The sequence below is a fragment of the Mirounga leonina genome, unplaced genomic scaffold (assembly GCF_011800145.1).
Source record: "Mirounga leonina isolate KUSES-001 unplaced genomic scaffold, KU_Mleo_1.0 Mir_174, whole genome shotgun sequence".
NCBI classification, from domain to species: Eukaryota; Metazoa; Chordata; class Mammalia; order Carnivora; family Phocidae; genus Mirounga; species Mirounga leonina.
The window spans coordinates 54685200-54711407 of NW_023270451.1; the positions used below are offsets into that span (position 1 = coordinate 54685200).

Sequence of the window (26208 nt, forward strand, 5' to 3'; positions counted from 1 at the left end):
ATACTGTTCCCATAATTTCTTTCTTTTCTTGTGGCATCCTTGTCTGGTTTTGGTATCAGGGTAATGCTTTCCTTATAAAATGAGTTTGGAAGAGTTTCCTCCACTTCTTATTTTTTGGAAGAGTTTGAGGAGGATTTTTGTTTGTTGGAAGGTGGTTTTTTTTTTTTTTAATTTAAAATCAATTAACATATAGTTATAACTAGTATTAGTTTCAGAGGTAGAGTTTAGTGATTCATCAGTTGCATAGAACACCCACTGCTCATTATATCAAGTGTTGTCCTTAATGCCCATCACCCAGTTACCCCATCCTTCCACCCACCTCCCCTCCAGCAACCCTCACTTTGTTTCCTAGTTGACAGTCTCTTATGGTTCGTCTACCTCTTTGATTTCATCTTATTTTACCTTCCCTTCCCCCATGTTCATCTGTTTTTGTTCTTAAATTCCACGAGTGAAATTATACAATATTTGTCTTTCTCTGACTTATTTCACTTAGCATAATACCCTCTAGTTCCATCAACATCATTGTAAATGGCAAGATTTCATTCTTTTTGATGGCTAAGTAATATTCCATTGTTTATACCACATCTTCTTTATCCATTCATCTGTCGATGGACATCTGGGCTCTTCTCATAGTTTGGCTATTACAGACATTGCTGCTATATACATTGGGGTGCAGGTGCCCCTTCGAATCACTATGTTTGTATCCTTTGGCTAAGTACCTAGGAGAGCAATTACTGGGTCTTAGGGGAGCCATATTTTTAACTTTCTGAGGAAACTTCATACTGTTTTCCAGAGTGGCTGTACCAGTTTGCATTCCCACCAACAGTTTAAGATTCCCCTTTCTCCGCATCCTCACCAATATCTGTTGTTGCCTGACTTCTTAATTTTAGCTATTCTGACTGGTGTGAAGTGGTATCTCATCAGTTTTGATTTGTATCTCCCTGATGCTGAGTGATGTTGAACATTTTTTCATGTGTTTGTTGGCCATTTATATGTTGTCTTTGGAGAAATGTCTGTTCATGTCTTCTGCCCTTATCTTGACTGGATTATTTATTTTTTGGGTGTTGAATTTGGTAAGTTCTTTATAGATTTTGGATACTAGCCCTTTATCTGATTAAGACATTTGCAAATATGTTCTCCTATTCTGTAGGTTGTCTTCTGGGTCTGTTGAGTGTTTCCTTTGCTGTGCAAAAGCTTTTTATCATGATCAAGTCCCAATAGTTCATTTTTGCTTTTGTTTCCCTTGCCTTTGAAAACGTGTCTACCAAGAAGTTGCTGCAGCTGAGGTCAAAGAGGTTGCTGCCTGTGTTGTCCTCTAGGATTCTGATGGATTCCTGTCTCACATTTAGGTCTTTCACGTTGGAGGGTTTTTGATTACTGATTCAGTCCACTTAGTAGTAGCCAGTCTGTTCAGATTTTCTATTTCATCTTAATTCAGTCTTGGTAGGTTGTATTATTTCTAGGAATTTATTCATTTCTTGTAGGTTGTCCAATTTGTTAGCATACAATTGTTTATCATAGTCTCTTATGATCCTCTGTACTTCTGTGATATCAACTGTAACATCTGTTTCATTTTGGATTTTATTTGAACCCTTTCTTTTTTTCTTGGTGAGTATAGCTAAAGGTTTGTCAAGTTTGTCTATCTTTTCCAAAAAACCAGCTTTTAATTTCATTAATCTTTTCTATTTGTCTTTTTAGTCTCTATTTCATTTACATCTGCTCTGATCTTTATTTCCTTCTTTCTATCTTTGGACATTTTTTTGTACTTTACCTAGGTCCTTGAGGTGTACAGTTAGGTTGTTTGAAACTTTTCTTGTTTCTTGAAGTAGGCATTTATGGCTATGAACTTCCCTTTTAGAATTGCTTTCCTGCATCCCATAAATTTTGGTGTGTTCCATTTCTATTTTCATTTGTCTCAAATTATTTTTATTTCTCTTCTGATTTCTTCTTTGACCCACTGGTTGTTTAATAGCATGTTTAATCTTCACATGTGTAAATTTTCTAGTTTTGTGTAAATATCTCCTTTCATACCACTGTGGTTGGAAAAGGTGGTTGATATGATTTTAATCCTCTTAAATATGATATAATGCAAGTATTTCCAAGACCTATGATCTGTCTTGGAAAATGCTGTACTTTCATTTGAGAAGAAGGTGCATTCTGTTGTTTTGAATGAAGTGTTCTGCAAATACCTATTAAGTCCATCTGGTATAATGTGTCATTTAAGACCAGTGGGCTATCTGTTGATGTAAGTAGGGTACTAAAGTCCCCTATTATTATTGTATTGCTATTTCTCCCTTTTGATCTAAATATATATTTCCCTTATATATAGATGCTCTTATGTTGAACGCGTATTTACAAATGTTATATTTTCTCACTGGATTGACTCATTTATCATTTTTGATAACCTTGTCTCTTATTACATTAAAGTCTGTTGTCTGATAAAAGTATAGCTATGCCAGCTTTCCTTTGGACTTCATTAGCATAGAATATCTTTTTCCAACCCTTCACTTTTTGTCTGTGTATTTCCCCTTACATCTAAAGTGAGTCTTTCAGGGGCGCCTGAGTGGCTCAGTCGTTAAGGGTCTGCCTTCAGCTCAGGTCATGATCCCAGGGTCCTGGGATCGAGCCCCGCATCGGGCTCCCTGCTCGGCGGGAAGCCTGCTTCTCCCTCTCCCACTCCCCCTGCTTGTGTTCCTGCTCCCACTATCTCTCTCTCTGTCATATAAATAAATAAAATCTTAAAAAAAAAAAAAAGTGAGTCTTTCAGATGAGTCTTGTTTATTTTATCCATTCAACAGTTTTATTGAAAAAATTAATGCATTTATATTTAAAGCAATTTTTTTTTTTAAGATTTTATTTATTTATTTGACAGAGAGTGAGCGACAGCAAGAACACAAGCAGGGGGGATTGGGAGAGGGAGAAGCAGGCTTCCCACCGAGCAGGGAGCCTGATGCCCGGCTTGATTCCAGGACCCTGGGATCACGACCTGAGCCGAAGGCAGACCCTTAATGGCTGAGCCACCCAGGTGCCCCTATTTAAAGCAATTATTGATAGGTATGTGCTTATTTCCATTTTGATAATTATTTTCTGGCTGTTTCTGTAGTTCCACTTTGTTCCTTTCTTTTCTCTTGCTCTCTTCCTTTGTGGTTTGATGACTTTCTTACTGGTATGCTTATACTCCTGTCTCTTTATCTTTTGTGTATTTATTATAAATTTTTGCTTTGTGGTCACTATGAGGCTTAGACAGAACTCAGATCTCTAACACTCTATTTTAAGTTGATAACATCTTAAATTGTTCACATTGTAAAGCTTAACATTATTACCCATCCCCATGTTTTATGTTTTTCACATCACATTTTGGATCTTTTAATCTTGTGTGTCCTTTAACTATTATAATCACTTATTTTTGCTACTTTTGTCTTTTAATCTTTATAAGTGATTAATCCACTATATTTACCATATATTAACCTTTCCGGTGAGATGTATTCTTTCCTATTTTTTCTTAATACTAATTAGTGCCTTCTGTTTTCAGTTTAAAGAAGTTCCTTTAACATGTCTCCTAAGGCCAGTTAAGTGGTGATGAAATCCTTTAGCTTTTGTTTGTCTGGAAACTCTCTCCTCCACTTTTTCTTTTAAAAAGTCACACCTAGGGCGCCTGGGTGGCTCAGTCGTTAAGTGTCTGCCTTCGGCTCAGGTCATGATCCCAGGGTCCTGGGATCGAGTCCCACATCGGGCTCCCTGCTCAGCGGGAAGCCTGCTTCTCCCTCTCCCACTCCCCCTGCTTGTGTTCCTGTTCTCGCTGTCTCTCTCTGTCATATAAATAAATAAAATCTTAAAAAAAAAAAAGATTTAAAAAAAAAAAAAAGTCACACCTAAGACATTTACTGTTGGATTTTAAATAAGCAATACATACCAAATTTCCTCAATTATGCCCAAAATTATTTTCTTACCATGATGGGTGCACTCTTTAATTCCCATCATCTCTTGGACCTGTCGACCCACCTCCCCTCTGGTAACTCAGTTTTTTCTCTATAGTTAAGAGTCTGTTTCTTGATTTGTCTCTCTCCTTTTTTCCCCCTTTGCTCATTTGTTTTGCTTAAATTCCATGTATGAGATCATACAGTATTTGTCTTTCTCTGACTTATTTCACTTTGCATTATATTATACTCTCTAGCTTCATCCATGTTGTTACAGATGGAAAGATTTTGTTCCTTTTTATGGCTGAGTAAGATTTATTTTCTCTCTCTCTCTCTCTGAGAGAGATATAGGTTCCACACCCATTGTGAAGCCCAACATGGGGCTTGAACTCATGACCCTAAGATCAAGACCTGAGCTGAAATCAAGTATCAGATGCTTAACCAAATGAGCCACCCAGGCACCCTTTGAATATTTCACTGCATATCTACCTATCTACCTATCACTTATTCTTTATCCATTCATCTATTGATGGACACTTGGGCTGTTTCTATAGTTTGATATTACAAATAATGCTGCTATAAACAGGGGTGCATATAGCTGTTTGAATTAGTGGTTGTGTATTTTTTGGGTAAATACCCAGTAATGTGATTGCTGGATTGTAGGGCAGTTCTATTTTTAACTTTTTGAGGAACCTCCATACTGTCTTCCACATTGACTGCACCAGTTTGCATTCCCATCTGCATGGGGGTTCCTTTTTCTCCACATCCTTGCCTACCCTTGTTGTTTCTTTTGTTTTTGATTTTAGCCATTGTGACAGGTGTGAGGTGGTATGTCATTGTAGTTTTGATATGCCTTTCCCTCATGAGTGATATTGAGCATCTTTTCATGTGTCTATTGGCCATCTGTTATGTCTTCTTTGGAGAAACGTCTATTCATGTCTTCTGCCCATTTTTAAATAAGATTATTTGTGGTTTTGGTGTTGAGTTGTAAGTTCTTCATCTATTTTGGATACTAACCCTTCACTTGCAAATATCTTCCCATTCAGTAGCTTGTCTTTTTGTTTTGTTGATCATTTCTTTTGCTGTGCAGAAACTTTTTATTTTGATGTAGTCCCAAAAGTTTCTTTTTTGCTTTTTTTCCCCCCTTGCCTTAGGAGACTTATCTAGAAAAATGTTGTCATGGCCCATGTCAGAGAAATGACTGCCTGTGCTCTTTTTCTAGGATTTTTATGGTTTCAGGTCTCACATTTAGGTCTTGAATCTATTTTAAGTTTATTTTTGTGTATGGTGTGAGAAAGTGGTCCAGTTCCATTCTTTTACATGTAGCTGCCCAGTTTTCCCAAGACCATTTATGGAAGAGACTTTTTCCTATTGTATATAAATTTCTCCTTTGTCAAAGATTAATTGACCATATAGTTGTGGGTTTATTTCTAGGTTTTCTATTCCATTCCATTGATCCATGTGTCTATATTTATGCCAGTACTCTACTGTTTGATTATCACAGCTTTGTATTATAACTTGGAAATCTGGAATTGTGATACCTCCAGTTTTATTTTTTAAGACTGCTTTGGCTATTTGGAGTCTCTTATGGTTCCATAAAAATTTAGTATTCTTCTAGTTTTGTGAAAAATGCTATTGGTATTTTGATAAGGATTTCATTAAATCTCTAGACTGCTTTGGGTAGTATAGAATTTTAACAATATTTGTTCTCCCAATTCATGAACATGGAATATCTTTCCATTTCTTTGTGTCATCTTCATCTTCCTCCATCTGTGTTTTATAGTTTCTCTGTCACTTCTGAATAACTTTGCCAGGTAGAGGATCTTTTCTTTCAGTCCTCTGAACATAAAATGCTATACCCTTCTCACCTGTAAAGTTTCTGCTGAAAAATCTGCTTATAGATTTATGGGAGTTCATTTGTATGCAGTAAGTTGTTTTTTGCTTGCTGCTTTTAATATTTTCTCCATTTTCCATTCTTCTTTGCTGCTCTGTGTTGTCTTCATGTTGACTGATGCTTCTGCTGCTTCTAGTCTCATGTTGAAATAGGCCTCTAGTGTATTTTTCAGTTCAGTTATATTTTTTAGCTCTGTGACTTCTATTTGGTACCTTCTCCTATTTTCCATCTCTTTGTTGAAGTTCTCACTGTGTTAATTCATTCCTCTCTCCAGTTTTGTAAGCATCTTCATGACCATTACTTTGAATTCTTTATTAGGTAAATCACTTACCTCCATTTCATTAATTTTTTTCCCTTAAGTTTTATCTTTTTTTTTTTTTTCTTCCCATTTGGAACACATTCCCCTCTTTCTTCATTTTACTTGACTCTCTGTGTTGGTTTCTATATAGCAGATGACACCACAGCCTCTTCCAGTCTTGAAGGAGTGGCCTCGTGTAGGAGATGAAACTTGTTATTCAACTCTGTCTCAGTTCTTGTTTGTCTTTCAAACCTTTATGCTTGTCCAAGCAGCCTATTACATTTTTAATAGCTTCCAGTAGTTGAGGATGTGCCAAGACCTGTCAGCGTCCTGGTGGGGGATGATTTCAGTACCTAGACTGAAGCTGACTGGAAGCCAGACCTCCAGGCATCAGCTTTTAAAAGTATGTAAATATATTACAGTCCTGTGGGACCACAAATGTAAGCCTCCACTGGCCATAAGAACCAGGCCATCTGGAGGTATCCCCTGGGTGGCAAAGTGATCAGGGCTCCAGACAAGTGTATAAGGTCTTTTTTGGGTGATGGTAATGAGGTGGAGCAAGGCAAACGGAGAATGCAATATGGTGTCCTGAGCCTATGTTCCTTGAGAGCAGCTTTGTATGACACTAAATGTGTGCCAAATCTGAAGGAGGTCACTAAGGCCAAAGCCCCAGACCAAGCAAAGACGCCTCCTTCACAGAAAGACTGGGGAGTGTGCCTCAGTCTGTTGTCTGTGCAGTGCCCGGGGGGTGGAAGCCTGCTAGTCTGCCAAGAAAAATCTCTCCAAGCGCCACAGTCCCATGGGGCCCAGGAATGCTAGTCCTCCACCCCCTATCCCAGCACCAGAGCCAGGTGATCAAGGGGTGTTCCCTGAAGGCACCTACAAAAACTGGGGCACCAAATGCATGTACAGCTCCCCTCCAGGCACTGGCACTTGGGAGCACAGCAGAGAATGAGCTCAAAGATAGGGCCCACCCACAGAAGTCTCTGGAAAGGATTATAGTCAGACCCAAGATGTGTGTTTAATTAGAAGTCTGCCACTCAGGCTGTAGTTGTGATGATTAGCTAATAATCTTCCTTCACAGGAAGCCTGAGCTCCTAGGTCTGATGCCTCTTGCTGTGCCCTAGAGGGCAGAGCTGTTAAGGAACTTTCTTCATTGATTATAGTTCTGTGGGACCCATGAGTGTAAGCCTTACTGGGCACCAGAGCCAGGGATGCAGTGATGTACCCTGGCAGCAGTTGCAAAAACTGAGATGCCAGACAGGGGGTTTGATCTGCTTTCTGGATGACACTATTACAGTGCCATAGAACAAGGAATACATGGCTCCCTTGGCCTCTACAGCCAGGAGATCAAGACTGCAGCCTATTTAATGTAATTATTGATACACTAAGGTTTAAATCTATATTTATTTTGTTTGTCCCATCTCTTCATTATAGCCTTTATCTTCTTTCTCCCATCTTTTGAATTAAATGAATTTATGATTTTATCTTATTGCCCCTATTGGCTTATTAGCCTTAACTCTTATTTCAGTGGTTCTTTAGGATTTAATGTATATATCTTTAACTAATAGTCTACCTTCAAGTATTTCACTACTTCATATATAACATAATGCCCTTAAAATAGCATATATTTCCATTTCTCTAATTTCATCCTTTGTGCTATTACTGTCATATTTTTAACTTATAAACCACACTCCATATTATTCTTGTTTAAATGGATGTATTAGTTTGCTAAGACTGCTATAACAGAATACTGCAAATTGGGTGGCTTAAACAGAATGTATTTTGTCACACTTCTAGAGGCTAAAAGTCTGAGATCAAGGTGTCTACAGGGTTGGTCATTTTGAGGGCTGTGAAGGAAAATCCGTTCATGCCTTTATTCTAGCTACTGGTTGTTGGCAATCTTCATGGTCTTTGGCTTGTAGAACCATCACCCCTCTGCTTTCACATGACATTCTCCCTGCGAGTGTGTGTGTTTTTCTAAGCCAGGACTTCTTTTTATAAGAATATTACAATCATATTGAATAAGAACCCACCCTAATGACCTCATTTTAACTATTATCTCTGTAAAGACCCTATCTCCAAATAAAGTAACATACCAGAAGTCAGACTCCAACATATCTTTCCAAGGAGGAATAGGAAAGAATTCAACCCATAATAATGGTCAGTTGTCTTTTAGAGAGTTTAAATAATAAAGAAAAAAACTACATTTTTTTACAACTATGTATGTTCTTTATCATTTTGTGTAGATATGTATTTTCACCTGGTTGAAGCACTTCTTCCTTAACATTTCTTGAAATGTAAATTGGCAGATGTTGAATCCTTGAAGCTTTTGAATGTCTGAAAAATATTTTGTCTTTATTTTTGAAAGATAGTTTTGCTTGGTGACAAATTATTATCTTTCAGTATTTTAACATGTCTTTTTAAAAAAATCTGGTTCCTTTTAAGAATTTCTCTTTATCACTGTGTTTTGATTTTGTGTATGTGTTGGGGGGGGGGATTATTACCATGTCCCTTGGTGTAATTTTGTTTCTTGAGCTTGTGGGCTTATTGAGCTTCTTGGACTTGTGAATTTATAGCTTTTATCAAATTTGGAAAATTTTAGGCCATTATTTCTTTAATCTCACTGCCTTGTGGGAGGGACTCCAATTATGCTTGTATTTGGCCACTTGATATTATCTCATTGCTCACTGATGTTCTTCCAACTTAAAAAATTATTTTCATATTTAATTTTGGATAGTTTCTATTGTCATGTCTTCAATTTAACTTTTCCTCTGCAACATCTAATGGGCTTAATTCTATCTAGTATGTGTTTCACATCCTACATGGTATTATCCATCCCTAGAAGTTAGATTTGGTATTTTTAAGTATGTTCTAGGTCTCTAAACTTTTTGTACATACAGAATACGGTCATTCTATTTTATGTCCTTGTTTCCTAATTTTAACATCTATGTCAGTTCAGGGTTGGTCTTTGTTGATTATGGCTGGTAATTTCTTTATTGGATGTCTAACATGGATTTTTACCTTGTTGGGTGCTGGATGGCATTGTACTGCTATGAATATTCTTGAGCTTTGTTCTGGGATGTAGTTAAATTACCTGGAGACACTTTGATCTTTTTGGGTCTTCTAAGATTTGTTAGGTGGGACTGGACAGTCTAAGGCTAAATATTTTCTAGTACTCAGGTAAGACTCTTCTGTGTACTCATACCTAATGCACTGTGATTGTTTAGGTTTCTAGTATGGCTGATGGGAACAGGTACTATTTTCACCCTATATAAGTGCCAGGCACTATAACCTCGACTCCTTTCTAGTGCAGTTCGAGTCTCATGTAGTTTTCTCACACATGTCATGTACTGACCAGTACTCAGCTGAGTACTCAAGGAGGACTCTGCCTCTGGCTATCACATAATTAGTACTCTGTTCTCTGAACCCTAGCTGCCTTGGCTTAGGACTCTCAGCTCTACCTCCACAACTCAGGGAATCAGCTGGGCTTTGCCTGGGATTCCCTCTCTGTCATGTCCTAGAAAGTCTTTGAAGGCCATATGCTGGTGCAAAAGTAGGACTCAACTTCTTTGTTTTTAGTCTTTCAGTGATCATCATCCTTTATCACCCGATATTCAATGTCTTGTAAATTACTTATATTTTGTCCACTTTTTGTTGCTTTAGGTAGAGGAAAGATCAATCTGGTCCTTGTTACTCCATTTTGGCTGGAAGTGAAAGTCTCTTTGTTTTAAAATTAGTTATAGCATTCTGATTCTACTTCTGAACTTATATAAAGAAGTTCTGTGGTCTTCCCCAATGACTTTACAGTTTAAAGTTTATGGCTCTCTGTATAAACAAATTTAATATTTATCTGAGCCCAAAGTTTAGATCAAATGGTTATCTTATTTCAGCAGTCCCTAAAGGATATCTCTAATGTGTGTCCTGACGAAAGAAGAAAATCCATGTACAAAGCCAAATGCATTTTAGAAGTATAGGTCCTGATGGCACAGGAATTCTTTGCAGTGATAAGCTAAGATCAGCTATTTTACCATAAAGCAAACATCTGTACACCTTTCAGAAGTAGAGATAATGGTAATAGTTTGTTAGCATTTTTTCGTCAAAATTCAAAGGATTCATGTGAAAGTTCAATCTCTGGAACTTTTCAGTAAGAATGGCAAACATTTCTTTAGCATTCACTATGTAATAGGCACTGTGCTAAGTGTTTTAAATACTTCTTAACTAGACATTACAACTGTCCTATGAAATATGGTCCATTACTAACCCCATCATATAGATAAGAGAACAGGCTCAGAGTTGCAACCCCAGGTTGAAATAAGATTCTATTCTTTTATTCACGATGTAGTTAATGAGTACTTCATGTACTAGGCATTCTTGGTGCTAGGAATATAGCAGCACAGTGAAAAATTTACACTGTAACACATTCTCTTTCTTTATAACATTAAAAATGCAATTTGTAAAAAATTTTGGTGCCTAATGCCTTATCAAAAGTATACATGAATTTGTCATTAAGAAAAAAAAATCTAATTTTAAAAGCAGGGGAAACATTTTAAGTAGTTTCACCTACTAAGTACAAATGGCTGGGATTTAATAAAGTTTTAACTGTCTCAAAAGCCCTTGCTCTTGACATTATTCCATAACGGCGCTACATCACAGTACACTTCAGAAAAAGATACCTCAAACAAACAAAAAGCCCAAACCTAACAGCTATCTGGAAATCTTTGCAATCTACTAAAGTCTCTTGATTACAACAATAGATAAACAGGAAACAAAATAAATAAAAACCTGTATTATTTTGACCAGTACCAATTTGTCAACTAAATGCTCAAAAATTTAATGGAATATTTATTTGCTTTTGAATAGAAATTTCATACCAACTTGTTCAAAGACAAAACACTTGCTATTTTAGGATTATAAAGACAGCTTTTCAATATCTTCAAGTCTCAAAACAAAACAGAGCTATGCATACCTCTACAGCAGGTACAATGTCTATGCCAACAGTTAGAAATTCTTCAAACTTCAGAAATGGGTTAAAGCAGCTGCCAACATCAAGTAATCTGATCTTTCCTGAGGTCTGTAGCAACCTAAAAATAGATGATTTTCAGTTCAACTTTTACAGGATAAAACAAAGTATAAGACAAAAAGATCATAAAAATCATTGGCTAAATTTTTGGTCTCAAGATCCCTTTACACATTTAAAAATTACTGAAGGCCCTAAAGACCTTAGTATCATATTTGAAATTAAACTGAGTAGTGAAAAAACATTAATTCATTAATTTAACATGCTGCAATAGGCTTTTTAAAAAATGTAAATTATACTTTTAAGATGCAAAGTCTAGATTAGAAAGATAACAAAAAGTGAGGTATTGCTTTACATTTTTTCAAGTGTCTTTAATGCCTGGTTTAATAGAGGACAGATGAATTCTCATATGGGCTTTTGTGTACAGGCTGTTGTAACATCACATGCCATGTAGTTCGGAAAACTCTACACTCATGAGAGAAAGAGTAATAAAGACAAATGACATCTTAGTATTATTAAAATAATTTTTCACCCACAGAGATCCTGGAAGGGTCTCAGATCCCCAGACCACACTTTGAAAACTGTCCTTGTAGATAAAAGAACGCATTCACAAATCAAATCTCATTAGTCAATATAACAATGTCCTTGGACTTCACTTCAATTTGTCTCAGGAATTTAAAGGAACCAACAGAACATCATAAATAGTGTTCTTAAACTTATGAAAAATTTTTATTGTGTGCAAGAGCTTTTCTCATGTCCAAAAACAGTCATTTCTGGTTTTGTGTACCTTCTTTTTTCTACTATTGTATAAAGCTGGTCACCTACAACTATCAATCTATGTAGTAGCAAGTAAGGATAAAGGAAACTGGATTTTATTGGACCCAAGCCTGTTCAGATAGTAAAGCAATAATAAAATTAAAGTTCAGACATATTCCATTTCCTTTGATAACTTCCTTTAAAAAATTTATGAGAACATATTGGAAAAGTAAAGGAAATAAAATATAGGCGAATAATTGGGTAAAAATAGAATCTTGGTTCTCTGAAGTATAAAGGGCAGAGAGAACCTTTCCAGCTTCTCTTCCTTACACTTTGGCTACCATTTTCCTTTGGATCCACTGGGAGATGTTAAACTACAGACAGAAGGTTAAGCTCCTGAAAAAGGCACTATAAGTCAAAATAACAAAGTTGATATTTTTCAGAAAAGGAATGCAATAAATAGGGGTTGTATTTTTTATGAAGAGCACGATGCCTAACATTTTATAGAAATGACCACCATCACCACTTGAGAGTATATGGCAGGGTATAATATGATAAAAACAATATGAACTAATTAAGAACTCAACAAAAGAGCTATGAGGGTATAAGGGAATAACTCAAGATGGCCTTCATTGTCCATATCTGTAAAAAGACTCAATACCTCTGACAATGACCTCTAGATGAATGTCGGTTCTTGAAAGGAATAGCTAGCAACTCTGCCAGTGAAAAGAGCCACTCCAAGAGGTAATTTCCAGTACTGCAGCCACCCAGGAAGCAGCTTAATATGTAGTTTGGGTGAGGCATATAACAAAAAAAGATCTGTAAAGTTGAATTAAGTTTGGTGATACCTGAAATATCATAATACACTAGGTTCCAAGGAATAAAGATGCCAGCAAACATATGTGACACAGGTACCAAGCTGCTAAACAGAGCAAAAGATCCAGTAGACAGGGGCCATAGGAATGCCTGGCATTTAGCTGACATTTGCTGCTGAACACAAATTTGAATACTCAAATCATAACCAGTTAGAATAAATGAGTATCTGTAACAATAATAACATATACACTATTAGATAACCCTGGCTTCAAGTAGGATTATAGGGACTAAGAACAAGAGTTCTGGAATCAGAGAGATGAGGATCAAAACCTGATTCTGTCCTTCACCTGTGTAATATGGGGACAATTATGGTGCCCACACTTATGAGTTGTTTCCAGGATTAAATGAGATAATGCATTTATAATGCTTGATCAATATTTGCTACATGGCAAGTGCTCAAAATTGTTAGCTGTTAATGTTATAGATGGAATTTTTTTGTGGTTAATCCAGTAATGATCTTCCTGAACATAGTAAAAGCAGAATTTGCCTCATATTAAATTATATACTAGTAGATTCTGGTAAACTGGCTAGCAAATTCCTGACAGTCTCTTAAAAAGTGCTTCTTGTAAATTTTTCTATCTGGATGGAGTATTCTAAATCATTCAAGTTAATTCAACATTATGATACAATCACCAATAACAATATCATGGATTTATTCTCAGTATGTACCTCAGTCCATTTCAAATTCTTTGGTTCAGCTCCTTAATTTATTTGCATCAAACACATATTTACAGTTTAAAGAATAATCATATAGTGAACATCCAAGTAATTACCATCCAGGTCAAGAAATGAAACACTGCCTACACCCTGGAAGCATGACCCTCCCTGATGACATCCTTCATCCCTTTGTGTAATTGTAGCCACTATCCTGATTTTCATGGTAATCATTCTCTTCATTGCCTTTTATAGTCTTACTACCTATGACCACATGCCTAAACAATAGTTTTTTTTTTTTTTTTTTTGAGAGAGAGCGCATGAGAGTGGACAAGGGAATAGATAAAAAATAAAATCAAGCGTAATATTATAGAAAGTCTTCAGTCACAAGTAAAGAGAGCAAAAGGAGGAGGAACAGAAAAGGACTACAAAATACAGGAAAAAAATTAACAAAATGACAATAAGGACATCAATAATTACTTTAAATGTAAATGGTCTCAATGCACCAATTGAAAGATGAAGGATGGCAGAATGGATGAGGAGACTCATTTCAGACTTACATACAGACTGAAAGTGAAAGGATGAGAAGAGGTGTTCCATGCAAATGGAAGTGATGGAAAAAGGTCAGAGTGGCAATACTTGTATCAGACAAAGTAGACCTTCAAACAGAGACTAACAAAACACAAAGAAGGGTACTACATAATGATAAAGGGGTCAATCCAACAAGAGGATATAAAAATTGTAAATATCTATGCACTCAACATTGGAGGACCTAAATATATAAAGTATCAAGACATAAATGGAAAAACAGAGTAATACATAAACAGGACTTTAACAATACCCTACCTACATCAATGCATAGATTATACAGGCAGAAAATCAACAAGAAAACCGTCTGTGAGCAACACATTAGACCATCTTAAGATGGACTTAAGAAATATACACAAAACATTTCATCCCAAAACAACAGAATATACATTCTTTTCAAGTGCATGGGAAACATTCTCCAGGACAGATCACATGTTAGTCCACAAAACAAGTCTCAATAAATTTTAAGATTGAAATCCTATCATGCATCTTTTCTGACCACAATGGTATGAAACTAGAAATCAGTCACAAGGAAGAAACTGGAAAAAACACAAGTGGAGATTAAACAATAGGCTACTGAACAGCCAATGAGTTGATAAAGAAATCAAAGGTACATGGAGAAAAATGAAAACAAAACCACAATGGCCCAAATAATCTTTGGAGTTCTAAAAGGGAAATTTATAGTGATACAGGCTTACCACAAGAAACAAGAAAAAGCTCAAACAATCTAACCTTAAACTAGAAAAAGAAGAACAAAGGTCAAGGTTAGTAGAAGAAAGGAAATAATAAAGACTGGAGCAAAAATAAATGAAAGAGACCTGACAAAGGTAAACACCAATAAAACCAAGAGTTGCTTCTTTGAAAAGATAAGTCTGGCTAAAGATTTATCAATTTTATCAAGAAAGAAAAGAGGATTCAAATAAATAAAATCAGAAATGAAAGAGAAATAATAGATTATTAAAAATTATATGCTCAATACTGTACAACCTAGAAAAAATAAATTCCTAGAAATATACAATCTTCCAAAACTGATTAAAACATAGAAAATCTGCATATTGATTTTTTTAGTTATGAAATTCAATCAGCTATAAAAAAAACACAACTCCCAACAAACAGAAGTCCAGGACTAGATGGATTCACAGGTGAATTCTAACATTTAAAGAAAAGTTAATACCTGTACCCTTCAAACTATTCCAAAAACTTGACTAGGAAGAAAGATTCCCAAATTCATTTTGCAAGGCCAAGATACATCAGCCTGATACCAAAACCAGACAAAGACACTACAAAAATAAAAAACTATAAGCCAACATTGCTGATAAACATAGATGCAAATATCCTCAACAAAATATTAGCCAACCATGGCATTCAACAATCCTTTGAAAAAAAGGATCATTCATCACGATCAAGTGGGAAGTATTTCAGGGATGCAAGGATGCTATAATATTTGCAAATCAATGTGATACAACACATCAACAAAAAGGATAAAAATCTTAACAGATGCAGGAAAAGCGTCTGACAAAACTCAACATCTGTTTGTGATAAAAACTCAAAGTCAGTTTAGGAGGGGAAAAACCTCAGTATAATAAAGGCCATATATGAAAAACCCACAGCTTACATCATACTCAATGGTGGAAAAACAAAGTTTTTACGATCAGGAAGGAGCCAAGGATGTCTATTCTCACCACTTTTATTTAACATAGTACTGGAAATCCCAGCCACTGCAATCACACGAGGAAAAGAAATAAAAAGCATCCAACTTGGTAAGGAAGATGTATAAAACTCTCATTTGCAGATGCCATGATAGTATAAATAAAAAGCCCTAAAGGTTATACCAAAAAAAAAAAAAACCTACCAGAATAAATGAATTCAGTAAAGTTTCATGACACAAAACTAATACACAGAAATTGGTTGTGTTTCTACACACTAATAACAAAGTAGCAGAAAAAGAAATTAAGAAAATAATCCCATTTATCATCACACCCCAAAGTATAAAATACCTAGGCATAAACTTAACCAAGGAGGGGAAAGACCTGTACTCTGAAAACTATAAAACACTGCTGAAAGAAAATGAAGACAACACAGACTAATGGAAAGATATTCCATACCCATGGAAGAATTACTGCTGTTAAAATGTCCATACTACCCAAAGCAATCTATAGATTCAATGCAATCCCTGTCAAAATACCAACAACATTTTTCACAGAACTAGAACAAGTAATACTAATACTTGTATGGAACCACAAAAGACCCTGAAGAATCTTGAGAAAGAAGAAAAAGCTGAAGATATCAGAATCCCAGATTTCAAGATATACTACTACAAAGCTGTACTACTCAAAACAGTATGTTACTGGCACAAAATCAGACACACAGATCAATAGAAAAGAGTTCAGAAACCAATGCAAGCCTAAATGGTCAATTAATCTACAACAAAGAAGGCAAAAAATACACAATGGAAAAAAGACCATCTCTTCAATAAATGGCAAAACTAGAAGCTACATGCAAAAGAATAGAATTGGACAACTTTCTTATACCATACACACAAAAACACTCAAAACTGATTAAAGACCTAAATGTGAGACATGAAACCATAAAATTTCTAAAAGAAAACATGGGCAGTAATCTCTTTGACATGGGTCCTAGCAACATTTTTGTATATCTGTCTCCTCAGGCATACATCTTAACACCAAAAAACCAAACAATACAATTAAAAAATGGTCAGAGGACCAGAGTAGACATTTTTCCAAAGATGACATACAGGTGACCATACAGATACATAAAACATGTTTAATATCACTAATTCAGGACATGCAAATCAAAACCACAGTGAGCTATTAACTTATATTTGCCAAAATGGCTAGAATCAAAAAGACAAGAATGGTGTTGGCAAAGACGTGGAGAAAAAGGAACCCTTGTACACTGCTGATGGGAATGCAAACTGGGTCAGCCACTGTGGGAAAACAGTATGGAAATTCCTCAAAAATTTAAAAATAGAAATACTACATGACCCAGTAATTCCACTGCTGGGCATTTACTCAAAGAAAATGAAAACATTTGAAAAATATATGCACCCCTATGTTTACTGCAGCATTATTTACAATAGCCATGATATGGAAGCAACCCAGTGTCCGTTGGCAGATGAATGGATAAAGATGTGGGGTGTGTGTCTATATATATGTATATATATAGATAGTCACAATGGAATACATATAGTATATTTTATATACATACAATGATATGTATGCGCGCGCACACACACACACACAATGGAGCATTATTCAACCATAAAAAAGATTAAAATCTTGCCAACTGCAACAACATGGATAGACCTAGAGGATATTATGCCAAGTGAAGTAAGTCAGAAAGAGAAGGAAAAATTTCACAATTTCATTTACATGTGGAATCTAAAGAGCAAATGAATCAACAAACAAAAACCAGAAACAGACCCATAAACACAGAAAACAAACTGGTGGTTGCCAGAGAAGGGGGGGCAGCGTGCATAAAATGGGTGAAGTGGCAATGGGAGATACAGGCTTCCAGTTATAGAATGAGTAAGTCACAGGGATAAAAGGTATAGCATAGGGAATATATAGTCAACGGTATTGTGCTAGCATTGTATGGTGACAGATGGTAGGCATACTTGTGGTGAGCACAGCCTAAGGTATGGAGTTGTCAAATCACTATGTTGTCCACCTGAAACTAATGTAACATTGTGTGTCAACTATATTTCAATAAAAAAAATAGTGAATATACTCATGTGACTCTTACATTTGTTTTATACATTTTTTCTAAAGATTTATTTATTTGACAGAATGAGAGAGCACAAGCAGGGGGAACAGTAGAGGTAGAGGGAGAAGCAGGCTCCCCGCTGAGAAGGGAGCCCAATGAGGGGCTTGATCCCAGGACCTTGGGATCATGACCTGAGCCAAAGGCAGATGCCCAACCATCTGAGCCACTCAGGCACCCGTTTTATACATTTTTATAAAACATTTTTATAAAAGTTACATGTATGGTTGAAATGAATATCACTTTGGAGTTTTGGGGTACCCTTTCTAGTTTTAGCCATTAGGGCAGTTTGTTAATCATGTTGTTAAAATGCTCTATAGTCTTACTGCTTTTTAATGCTTGCTCTCTCAGTTCTTGAGGGGGGGGTTAAAAGTAATCCATTTGTTTTTGAGGAAGCAGAAAAGAAAGATCTCTGTAAATTGATTTGAAAGGATATTATTTTTTTTCATTTTTGGGAAAAAAAAAAAGCCCTCAAGACGGAAAACCAGAATTAGTAAAACCTCAGAGGTTTTGGAAATGAGGTGGATGTTTTAAGGAAGGGACAGGACATCTAAGTACACCTTCCTTTGTATCCCTACTTTGTAGTTCAGACCTTTTAAAATCAGTAATGTTTTACATATTAAAAAAATAAAATTAGATCACAGGGATAATTAAAAACACAAAATGAAAAGACGAGAAAGTAAGGAACCTAGTATGTATCAAGTAACAGGGAGGAAAAAAAATTCAGTAACTTCTGAACGTAGCATTCGGACTATAATAATCTTAATAGGTAATATTTTAAGGACAAAAGAAATGCAAAGAAATCCTGAATTTTACTTAGTATGTTGCTGTAGTACTGACTGGTAGAGTCAAAAAGAAAGTTGTTCTTTACAGAAGAGTAAGAATCAATAAATGTTTAAGCTAATAAGATACTGAAAAATTACCATTTTCTAACAACTACAATAAAACAAACTTGATATAAGCAAAATCATTAATGGATACTAAAGCCACTAGTGAAAATTATCAAGGAACAGGAAATACACTCAGTCTTCATGTATAACCCCACAGAATACAAAAACCTTCATAGTGAAGCAATCTGGTGGACACTTTAGTCAAATGATTGAACTTAACATCACTGAGAATGAGACAAAATGACATGTGCCCTCTTACACTGAGAACACAGTACAATCTGTGTAGTATGCCTATCAAATATGTTTTACACGAATCTATACCACAGGGAATGTTCTAGATTAATGAAGCCTAAGAGATAATTCAACTAAATATGTAATCTTTGGTTCTCGTATCAAATAATCAATTACCAATGTTACAGCTGTAACAAACTGTAACTACAGTTACAAAGATTATTGCAACAATCTGGAAAATTTGGATTATACTTTTATATAACTATACTAATGTTAATTCCTGAGTGATGATAATTGTATTGTGGCTATGTAGGCAAATCTCCTTGATCTCTGGTGATACTTCAACCCTAAAAACTTGAGCATGTAACTCAAATGAGCTCAGAAAAAAACAAAAGGAAAAACATATCTATATACAGAGATATGAAACAAATGTAGCAAAATATTAATTATTAATGAATTTTAATGAATATAAAGGTATTATTTATAGTACTCATAATTTTCCTAAGAAGTTTGAAATTTATCAAACTATAATGGAAAAATGACTAGATTTATCTGTCAATTTTTGCTTTATATTTATTAAAGCTACACTACTAGACATATATGAATTAAACATTGTTATATTTTCCTGTAAAATCACATCTATCATTTTGAAAAAATCTTTATCTATAGAAATAATGTTTACTCTAAAGTCTATGCTTTGGATAGGTCTCTCAAAAGCAGCATAATCTGGATTTTTAAATCCAGTCTGACAATCTGTCTTTTAACCAGAGTATTTAGATCATTTACATTTTGTTTAAAAAAATTTGAGAGAGAGAGAGAGAATGCACACATGGGGGGAGGGACAGAGGGAGAGAGAAACTCAAACAGACTCTGCACTGAGCGTGGAGCCTGATGTACACTCTCTAATGAATAAATACATACATAAATAAATTTATGTGCATGTATCCTCTCTCTCAAATAAATGAATTCAGTGGGAGGGGCAGACTCCAAGCAAAGCGCAGAGCACAACTAGAGGCTTGATCTCAGAACCCTGAGATCACGACCTGAGGCTAAACCAAGAGTCGGATGCTTAACAGACTGTGCCACCCAGTCACCCCTAGATTTTGATGTGATTTACCGAAATACATTGATTTATATCTATTATCTTACTTGATACTTTTCCATCTGTTCTACCTGTTCTGTTTCTTTTCACCCTGGGAACTTTAAAATCTCAGACATCCTGATTTAATTGGTGTAGGATGAAGTCTGGGCATTGGGATTTTTAACGGTTCCCCAAGTACATGCATTGTATAGCCAAGGTTGAGAAGTGGTTTTAGATTTTTCCTTCAAAATTTTAACAATTATATAGATATATTTTCATTTTGCTGATTTGAAAATTTTACAGTTTCTATTCTGTTAGGAAAATGTATATTTAACTACTGGATAACCTTAACCTTCTCCTAGACCACACAAAGGCTTCAGGATACTTAAATCTGTTACACACAACTGATGTTAGTCTTTCGGTGTATTCTGTTTGATAAATGCCTATATTTACCAATATATTTACCAGTTTTTTGGTTCTTCATTCCTTCTTTCACCTCAGGCTTTCCATCTTGGTTCATTTTCCTTCTGCCTGAAATACATCTTTAGATTTCTTTTAGTAAGTGTTTGTATTCCCATTCTTTCCTCTCCTTCTGCAACTCTAATAAGAGGTTAGACTTTCTCATCATTTTATCTTGTGTCTTTAAACATTTTAATTCTATTTTTTGAATACTGTCTGTACATGGCATTATGGATAATTTCACTTACTCTGTCTCACCCAACTGAATAATTTCCTCTTTAATTCATGCTCTATACTGAGTTATTTTAATTATTTTATTTCTACAAGATCTATTTTTTAATTTTAGCTTTGCAAAAGGCTAACAAGTCCTTAACATTTCTAATCCCTGTAGAAATTTTCAAGCAATTTTTTTTTTTTTTTTTTTAAGAGAGGGAGGGAAGAAGGGGAGAGGGATAGAGAGAATTCTAAGCAGGCTCCATGCCCAGTGAAGAGCCCAACTTGGGGCTCCATCTCACAACCTTGAGACAATGACCTGAGCAGAGATCAAGAGTCAGATGCTTAACCAACTAAGTCACCCAGGTGCCCCTCTTTTCTTTTTTAAATATAGTTTATTTTTATAAAAAACGTTATAAATTCTAGTATCTGCGGCTTTTCTAGATCTGTTCTTGCTATCTGCTGGCTTTAGATCACAGCACTTTGTTCCCATATAGACTTATTTACTCTGAGTGGTTTACTTTTCTTATATATGAAGATTTTTGAGCAGAAGTATTTATTTTTGCTTCTGTCAGTTAACCAGGGATACCACCAGTGTAGGATCACTTTATCTAAATAAATTCAGGGTCTAAATTTTTTTGAACAAGGTTGGTGATGTAAATTTGGACTATGAGTGTGCTTGGGATGTCCTGTAGTTTCAACTTGTCAGGGTCTGTCATGCTCTGGGTGAATGAGGTAGATTTACTCTGGTTCATTCTTAAACTGAGAAAGCAGTTCTTTGGAACTTCAACTCTGTAACAGTGGAATATGAAAACCAGAGTTCAAGTTTGCCACTTTGGATTCTGCTTTCTGTTCTGGGTTCCTGCCAGAATTTGCATTATGGCCTTATCAGTTCTTTGATTTTTTTAATACTTTAAAAAAAATTAACATATAATGTATTATTTGTGTCAGGGGTACAGGTCTGTGATTTATCAGACTTATCTAATACCCAGCGCTCACCACAACACATACCCTCCCCAGTGTCCATCACCGAGCCACCCCATCCCCCTATCCCCCTACTCCCTCCCCTCCAGCAACCCTCAGTTTGTTTCCTAAAAGTAAGAGTCTCTTATGGTTTGTCTCCCTCTCTGATTTCGTTGTTTCATTTTTCCTCTCTTCCCCTATGATCCTCTGCCTTGTTTCTTAAATTCCACGTATCGTGAGATTATACGATAATTGCCTTTCTCTGACTGACTTACTTCGCTTAGTATACCTTCTAGTTCCATCCATGTTGTTGCAAATGACAAGATTTCATTTTTGATAGCTGTGTAACATTCCACAGTATATATCTAAAACACAACTTCTCTATCCATTCATTTGTCAATGGACATCTGGCTCTTTCCACAGTTTGGCGATTATGGACATTGCTGCTATAAACATAGGGGTGCAGGTGCCCCTTTGGATCACATTTGTATCTTTGGGGTAAATACCCAGTATGCAATTGCTGGGTAGGGTATCTCTACTTTCCACATTTTGAGGAACCTCCATACTGTTTTCCAGAGTGGCTACACCAGCTTGCTTCCCATGAACAGTGTAGGAGGGTTCCCCCTTTCTCCCCATCCTTGCCAACATCTTTCGTTGCCTGCCTGGTTAATTTTAGCCATTCTGACTGGTGCGAGGTGGTATCTCATTGAGGTTTTGATTTGGATTTCCCTGATGCCGAGCGATGCTGACAACTTTTTCATATATCTGTTGGCCATTTGGATGTCTTCTTTGAAGAAGTGTCTGTTCATGTCTTCTGTCCATTTCTTGATTGGGTTATTTGTTCTTTGGGTGCTGAGTTTGGTAAGTTTTTTATACATTTTGGATACTAGCCCTTTATGTGATATGCCATTTGCAAATATCTTCTCCCATTCTGTAGGTTGTCTTTTGGTTTTGTTGACTGTTTCCTTTGCTGTGCAAAAGCTTTTGATCGTGATGAAGTCCCAATAGTTCATTTTTGCCCTTGCTTCCCTTGCCTTTGGCAATGTTTCTAGGAAGCAGTGCTGCGGCTGAGGTCGAAGAGATTGCTGCCTGTGTTCTCCTCAAGGATTTTGATGGATTCCTGTCTCACATTGAGGTCTTTCAACCATTTTGGGTCTATTTTTGTGTGTGGTGTAAGGAAATGGTCCAGTTTCATTCTTCTGCATGTGGCTGTCCAATTTTCCCAAAACCATTTGTTGAAGAGACTGTCTTTTTTCCATTGGACATTCTTTCCTGCTTTGTCGAAGATTAGTTGACCATAGAGTTGAAGGTCTGTTTCTGGGTTCTCTATTCTGTTCCATTAATCTAGATGTCTTTTTTTGTGCTAGTACCATACTGTCTTGATTATTATAGCTTTGTAATAGAGCTTACAGTCCAGAATTGTGATGCCACCAGCTTTGCTTTTCTTCTTCAACCTTCCTCTGGCTATTCGAGGTCTTTTCTGGTTCCATACAAATTTTAGGATTATTTGTTCCAGTTCTGTGAAAAAAAACTGATGGTATTTTAATAGGGATTGCACTGAATGTGTAGATTGCTCTAGGGAGCATAGACATTTTCACAATATTTGTTCTTCCAATCCACAAGCATGGAACATTTTTTCCATTTCTTTGTGTCTTCCTCAATTTCTTTCATGAGTGTTCCATAGTTTTCTGATTACAGATCCTTTGCCTCACTGGTTAGATTTATTCCTAGGTATCTTATGGTTTGGGGTGCAATTGTAAACGGGATTGACTCCTTAATTTCTCTTTCTTCTGTCTCATTGTTAGTGTATAGAAATGCAACTGATTTCTGTGCATTGATTTTATATCCTGCCACTTTACTGAATTCCTGTATGAGTTCTAGCAATTTTGGGGGGGAGCCTTTTGGGTTAATCACATAAAGTATCATGTCATCTGCAAAGAGTGAGAGTTTGACTTCTTTGCCGATTTGGATGCCTTTTATTTCTTTTTGTTGTCTGACTGCTGTGGCTAGGACTTCTAATACTATGTTGAATAGCAGTGGTGATAGTGGACATCCCTGCAGTGTTCCTGACCTTAGGGGAGAAGTTCTCAGTTTTTCCCCACTGAGAATGATATTTGCTGTGGGTTTTTCATAGATGGCTTTTATGATATTAAGGTATGTGCCCTCTATCCCTACACTGTGGAGAGTTTTAATCAAGAAAGGATGATGTACTTTGTCAAATGCTTTTTCTGCATCTATTGAGAGGATCATATGATTCTTGTCCTTTCTTTTATTTATGTAGTGTATCACATTGATTGATTTGCGGATGTTGAACCAACCCTGCAGCCCAGGAATAAATCCCACTTGGTAGTGAATAATCCTTTAAATGTACTGTTGGATCCCACTGGCTAGTATTTTGGTGAGAATTTCTGCATCCATGTTCATCAGGGATATTGTTCTGTAATTCTTTTTGGTGGGGTGTTTGGTTTTGGGATCAAGGTAATGGTGGCCTCATAAAATGAGTTTGGAAGTTTTCCTTCCATTTCTATTTTTTGAAACAGCTTCAGAAGACTAGGTATTAATTCTTCTATAAATGGTTGGTAGAATTCCCCTGGGAAGCCATCTGGCCCTGGGCTCCTGCTTGTTGGGAGATATTTGATTACTGCTTCAATTTCCTTGCTGGTTATGTGTCTATTCAGGTTTTCTATTTCTTCCCTGGTTCAGTTGTGGTAGTTCTTAAGTCTCTAGGAATGCATCCATTTCTTCCAGATTGTCTACTTTGTTGGCATATAGTTGCTCATAAAATGTTCTTATAATTTTTGTATTTCTTCAGTGTTGGTTGTGATCTCTCCTCTTTCATTCATGATTTTATTTATTTGGGTCCTTTCTCTTTTCTTTTTGATAAGTCTGGCCAGGGGTTTATTAGTCTTACTAATTCTTTCAAAGAACCAGCTCCTAGTTTCGTTGATCTGTTCTACTGTTCTTTTGGTTTCTATTTCATTGATTTCTGCTCTGATCATTATTATTTCTCTTCTCCTGCTGGGTTTAGGCTTGATTTGCTGTTCTTTCTCCAGCTCCTTTAGGTGTAGGGTTAGATTGTGTATTTGAGACCTTTCTTGTTTCTTGAAAAAGACTTGTATTGCTATATACTTTCCTCTTAGTACTGCCTTTGCTGCATCCCAAAGGTTTTGAACAGCAGTGTTTTCATTTTACTTTGTTTCCATGACAATTTTTTAAATTCTTTAATTTCCTGATTGACCCATTCATTCTTTAGTAGGATGCTCTTTAGCCTCCATGTATTTGAGTTCTTTCTGACTTTCCTCTTGTGATTGAGTTCCAGTTTCAAAGCACTGTGGTCCGAAACTATGCAAGGAATGATCCCAATCTTTTGGTACTGCTTGAGACCTGATTTGTGACCCAGTATGTGATCTATTCTGGAGAATGTTCCATGGGCACTTGAGAAGAATGTGTGTTCTGTTGCTTTGGGATAGAATGTTCTGAATACATCTGTGAAGTCCATCTTGTGAAGTGTGTCATTCAAAGCCCTTATTTCCTTCTTGATATTCTGCTTAGATGAGCTGTCCATTGCAGTGAGTGGGGTGTTAAAGCTCCCTACTATTATTGTATTATTGTCGGTGTGTTTCTTTGATTTTGTTATTAATTGGCTTATATAATTGGCTGCTCCCATTTTAGGGGCATAAATACTTACAACTGTTAGACCTTCTTGTTGGATAGACCCTTTAATTATGATATAGTGTCCTCCCTCATCTCTTATTACATACAGTCTTTGGTTTAAAATCTAATATAAGGATTGCCACTCCAGCTTTCTTTTGATGTCCACTGACGTGATAAATGGTTTTCTACCCTCTCACTTTCAATCTGGAGGTGACTTTGGGTCTAAAATGAGTCTCTTGCAGACAGCATATTGATGGATCTTGCTTTTTTATCCAATCTGATACCCTGTGTCTTTTGATTGGGGCATTTAGTCCATTTACATTCAGGGTAACTACTGAAAGGTATGAATTTAGTGCCATTGTATTGCCTGTAAGGTGACAGTTACTGTATATTGTCTGTGTTCCTTTTTGGTCTATGTTACTTTTGGACTCTCTCTTTGCTTAGAGGACCTCTTTCAATATTTCTTGTAGGGCTGATCTGGTGGTCACAAATTCTTTTAGTTTCTGTGTGTCCTGGAAGCTTTTTATCACTCCTCCTATTTTGAATGATATCCTCACGGGATAAAGTATTTTTGGCTGCATATTTTTCTCGTTTAGTGCTCTGAATACATGATGCCCAGTCCTCTCTGGCCTGCCAGGTCTCCGTGGATAGGTCTGCTGCCAATCTAATGTTTCTACCATTGTAGGTTACAGACCTCTTGCCCCGAGCTGCTTGCAGGATTTTCTCGTTGTCTCTGAGATTTGTAAGTTTTAGATGTCAGGGTGTTGACTTATTTTTATTGATTTTGAGGGGGGGTTCTCTGTGCCTCTTGGATTTTGATGCCTGTTTCCTTCCCCAAATTAGGGAAGTTCTCTGCTATAATTTGCTCCAATATACCTTCTGACCCCCTCTCTCTTTCTTCTTCTTCTGGGATCCCAATTATTCTAATGTT

At 36.2% G+C, this 26208-nt stretch overlaps 1 protein-coding gene across 1 annotated transcript in view; it reads right to left on the bottom strand.

Annotated features, from left to right (window-relative positions):
- Positions 1-26208, bottom strand: part of BMT2 (base methyltransferase of 25S rRNA 2 homolog) — a 95225-nt gene that overhangs the window by 10572 nt on the left and 58445 nt on the right. The window contains exon 4 of the mRNA XM_035020955.1: positions 11079-11193. Coding sequence (XP_034876846.1) covers positions 11079-11193 — 115 coding nt within the window. The remainder of the gene's footprint in view (positions 1-11078; positions 11194-26208) is intronic.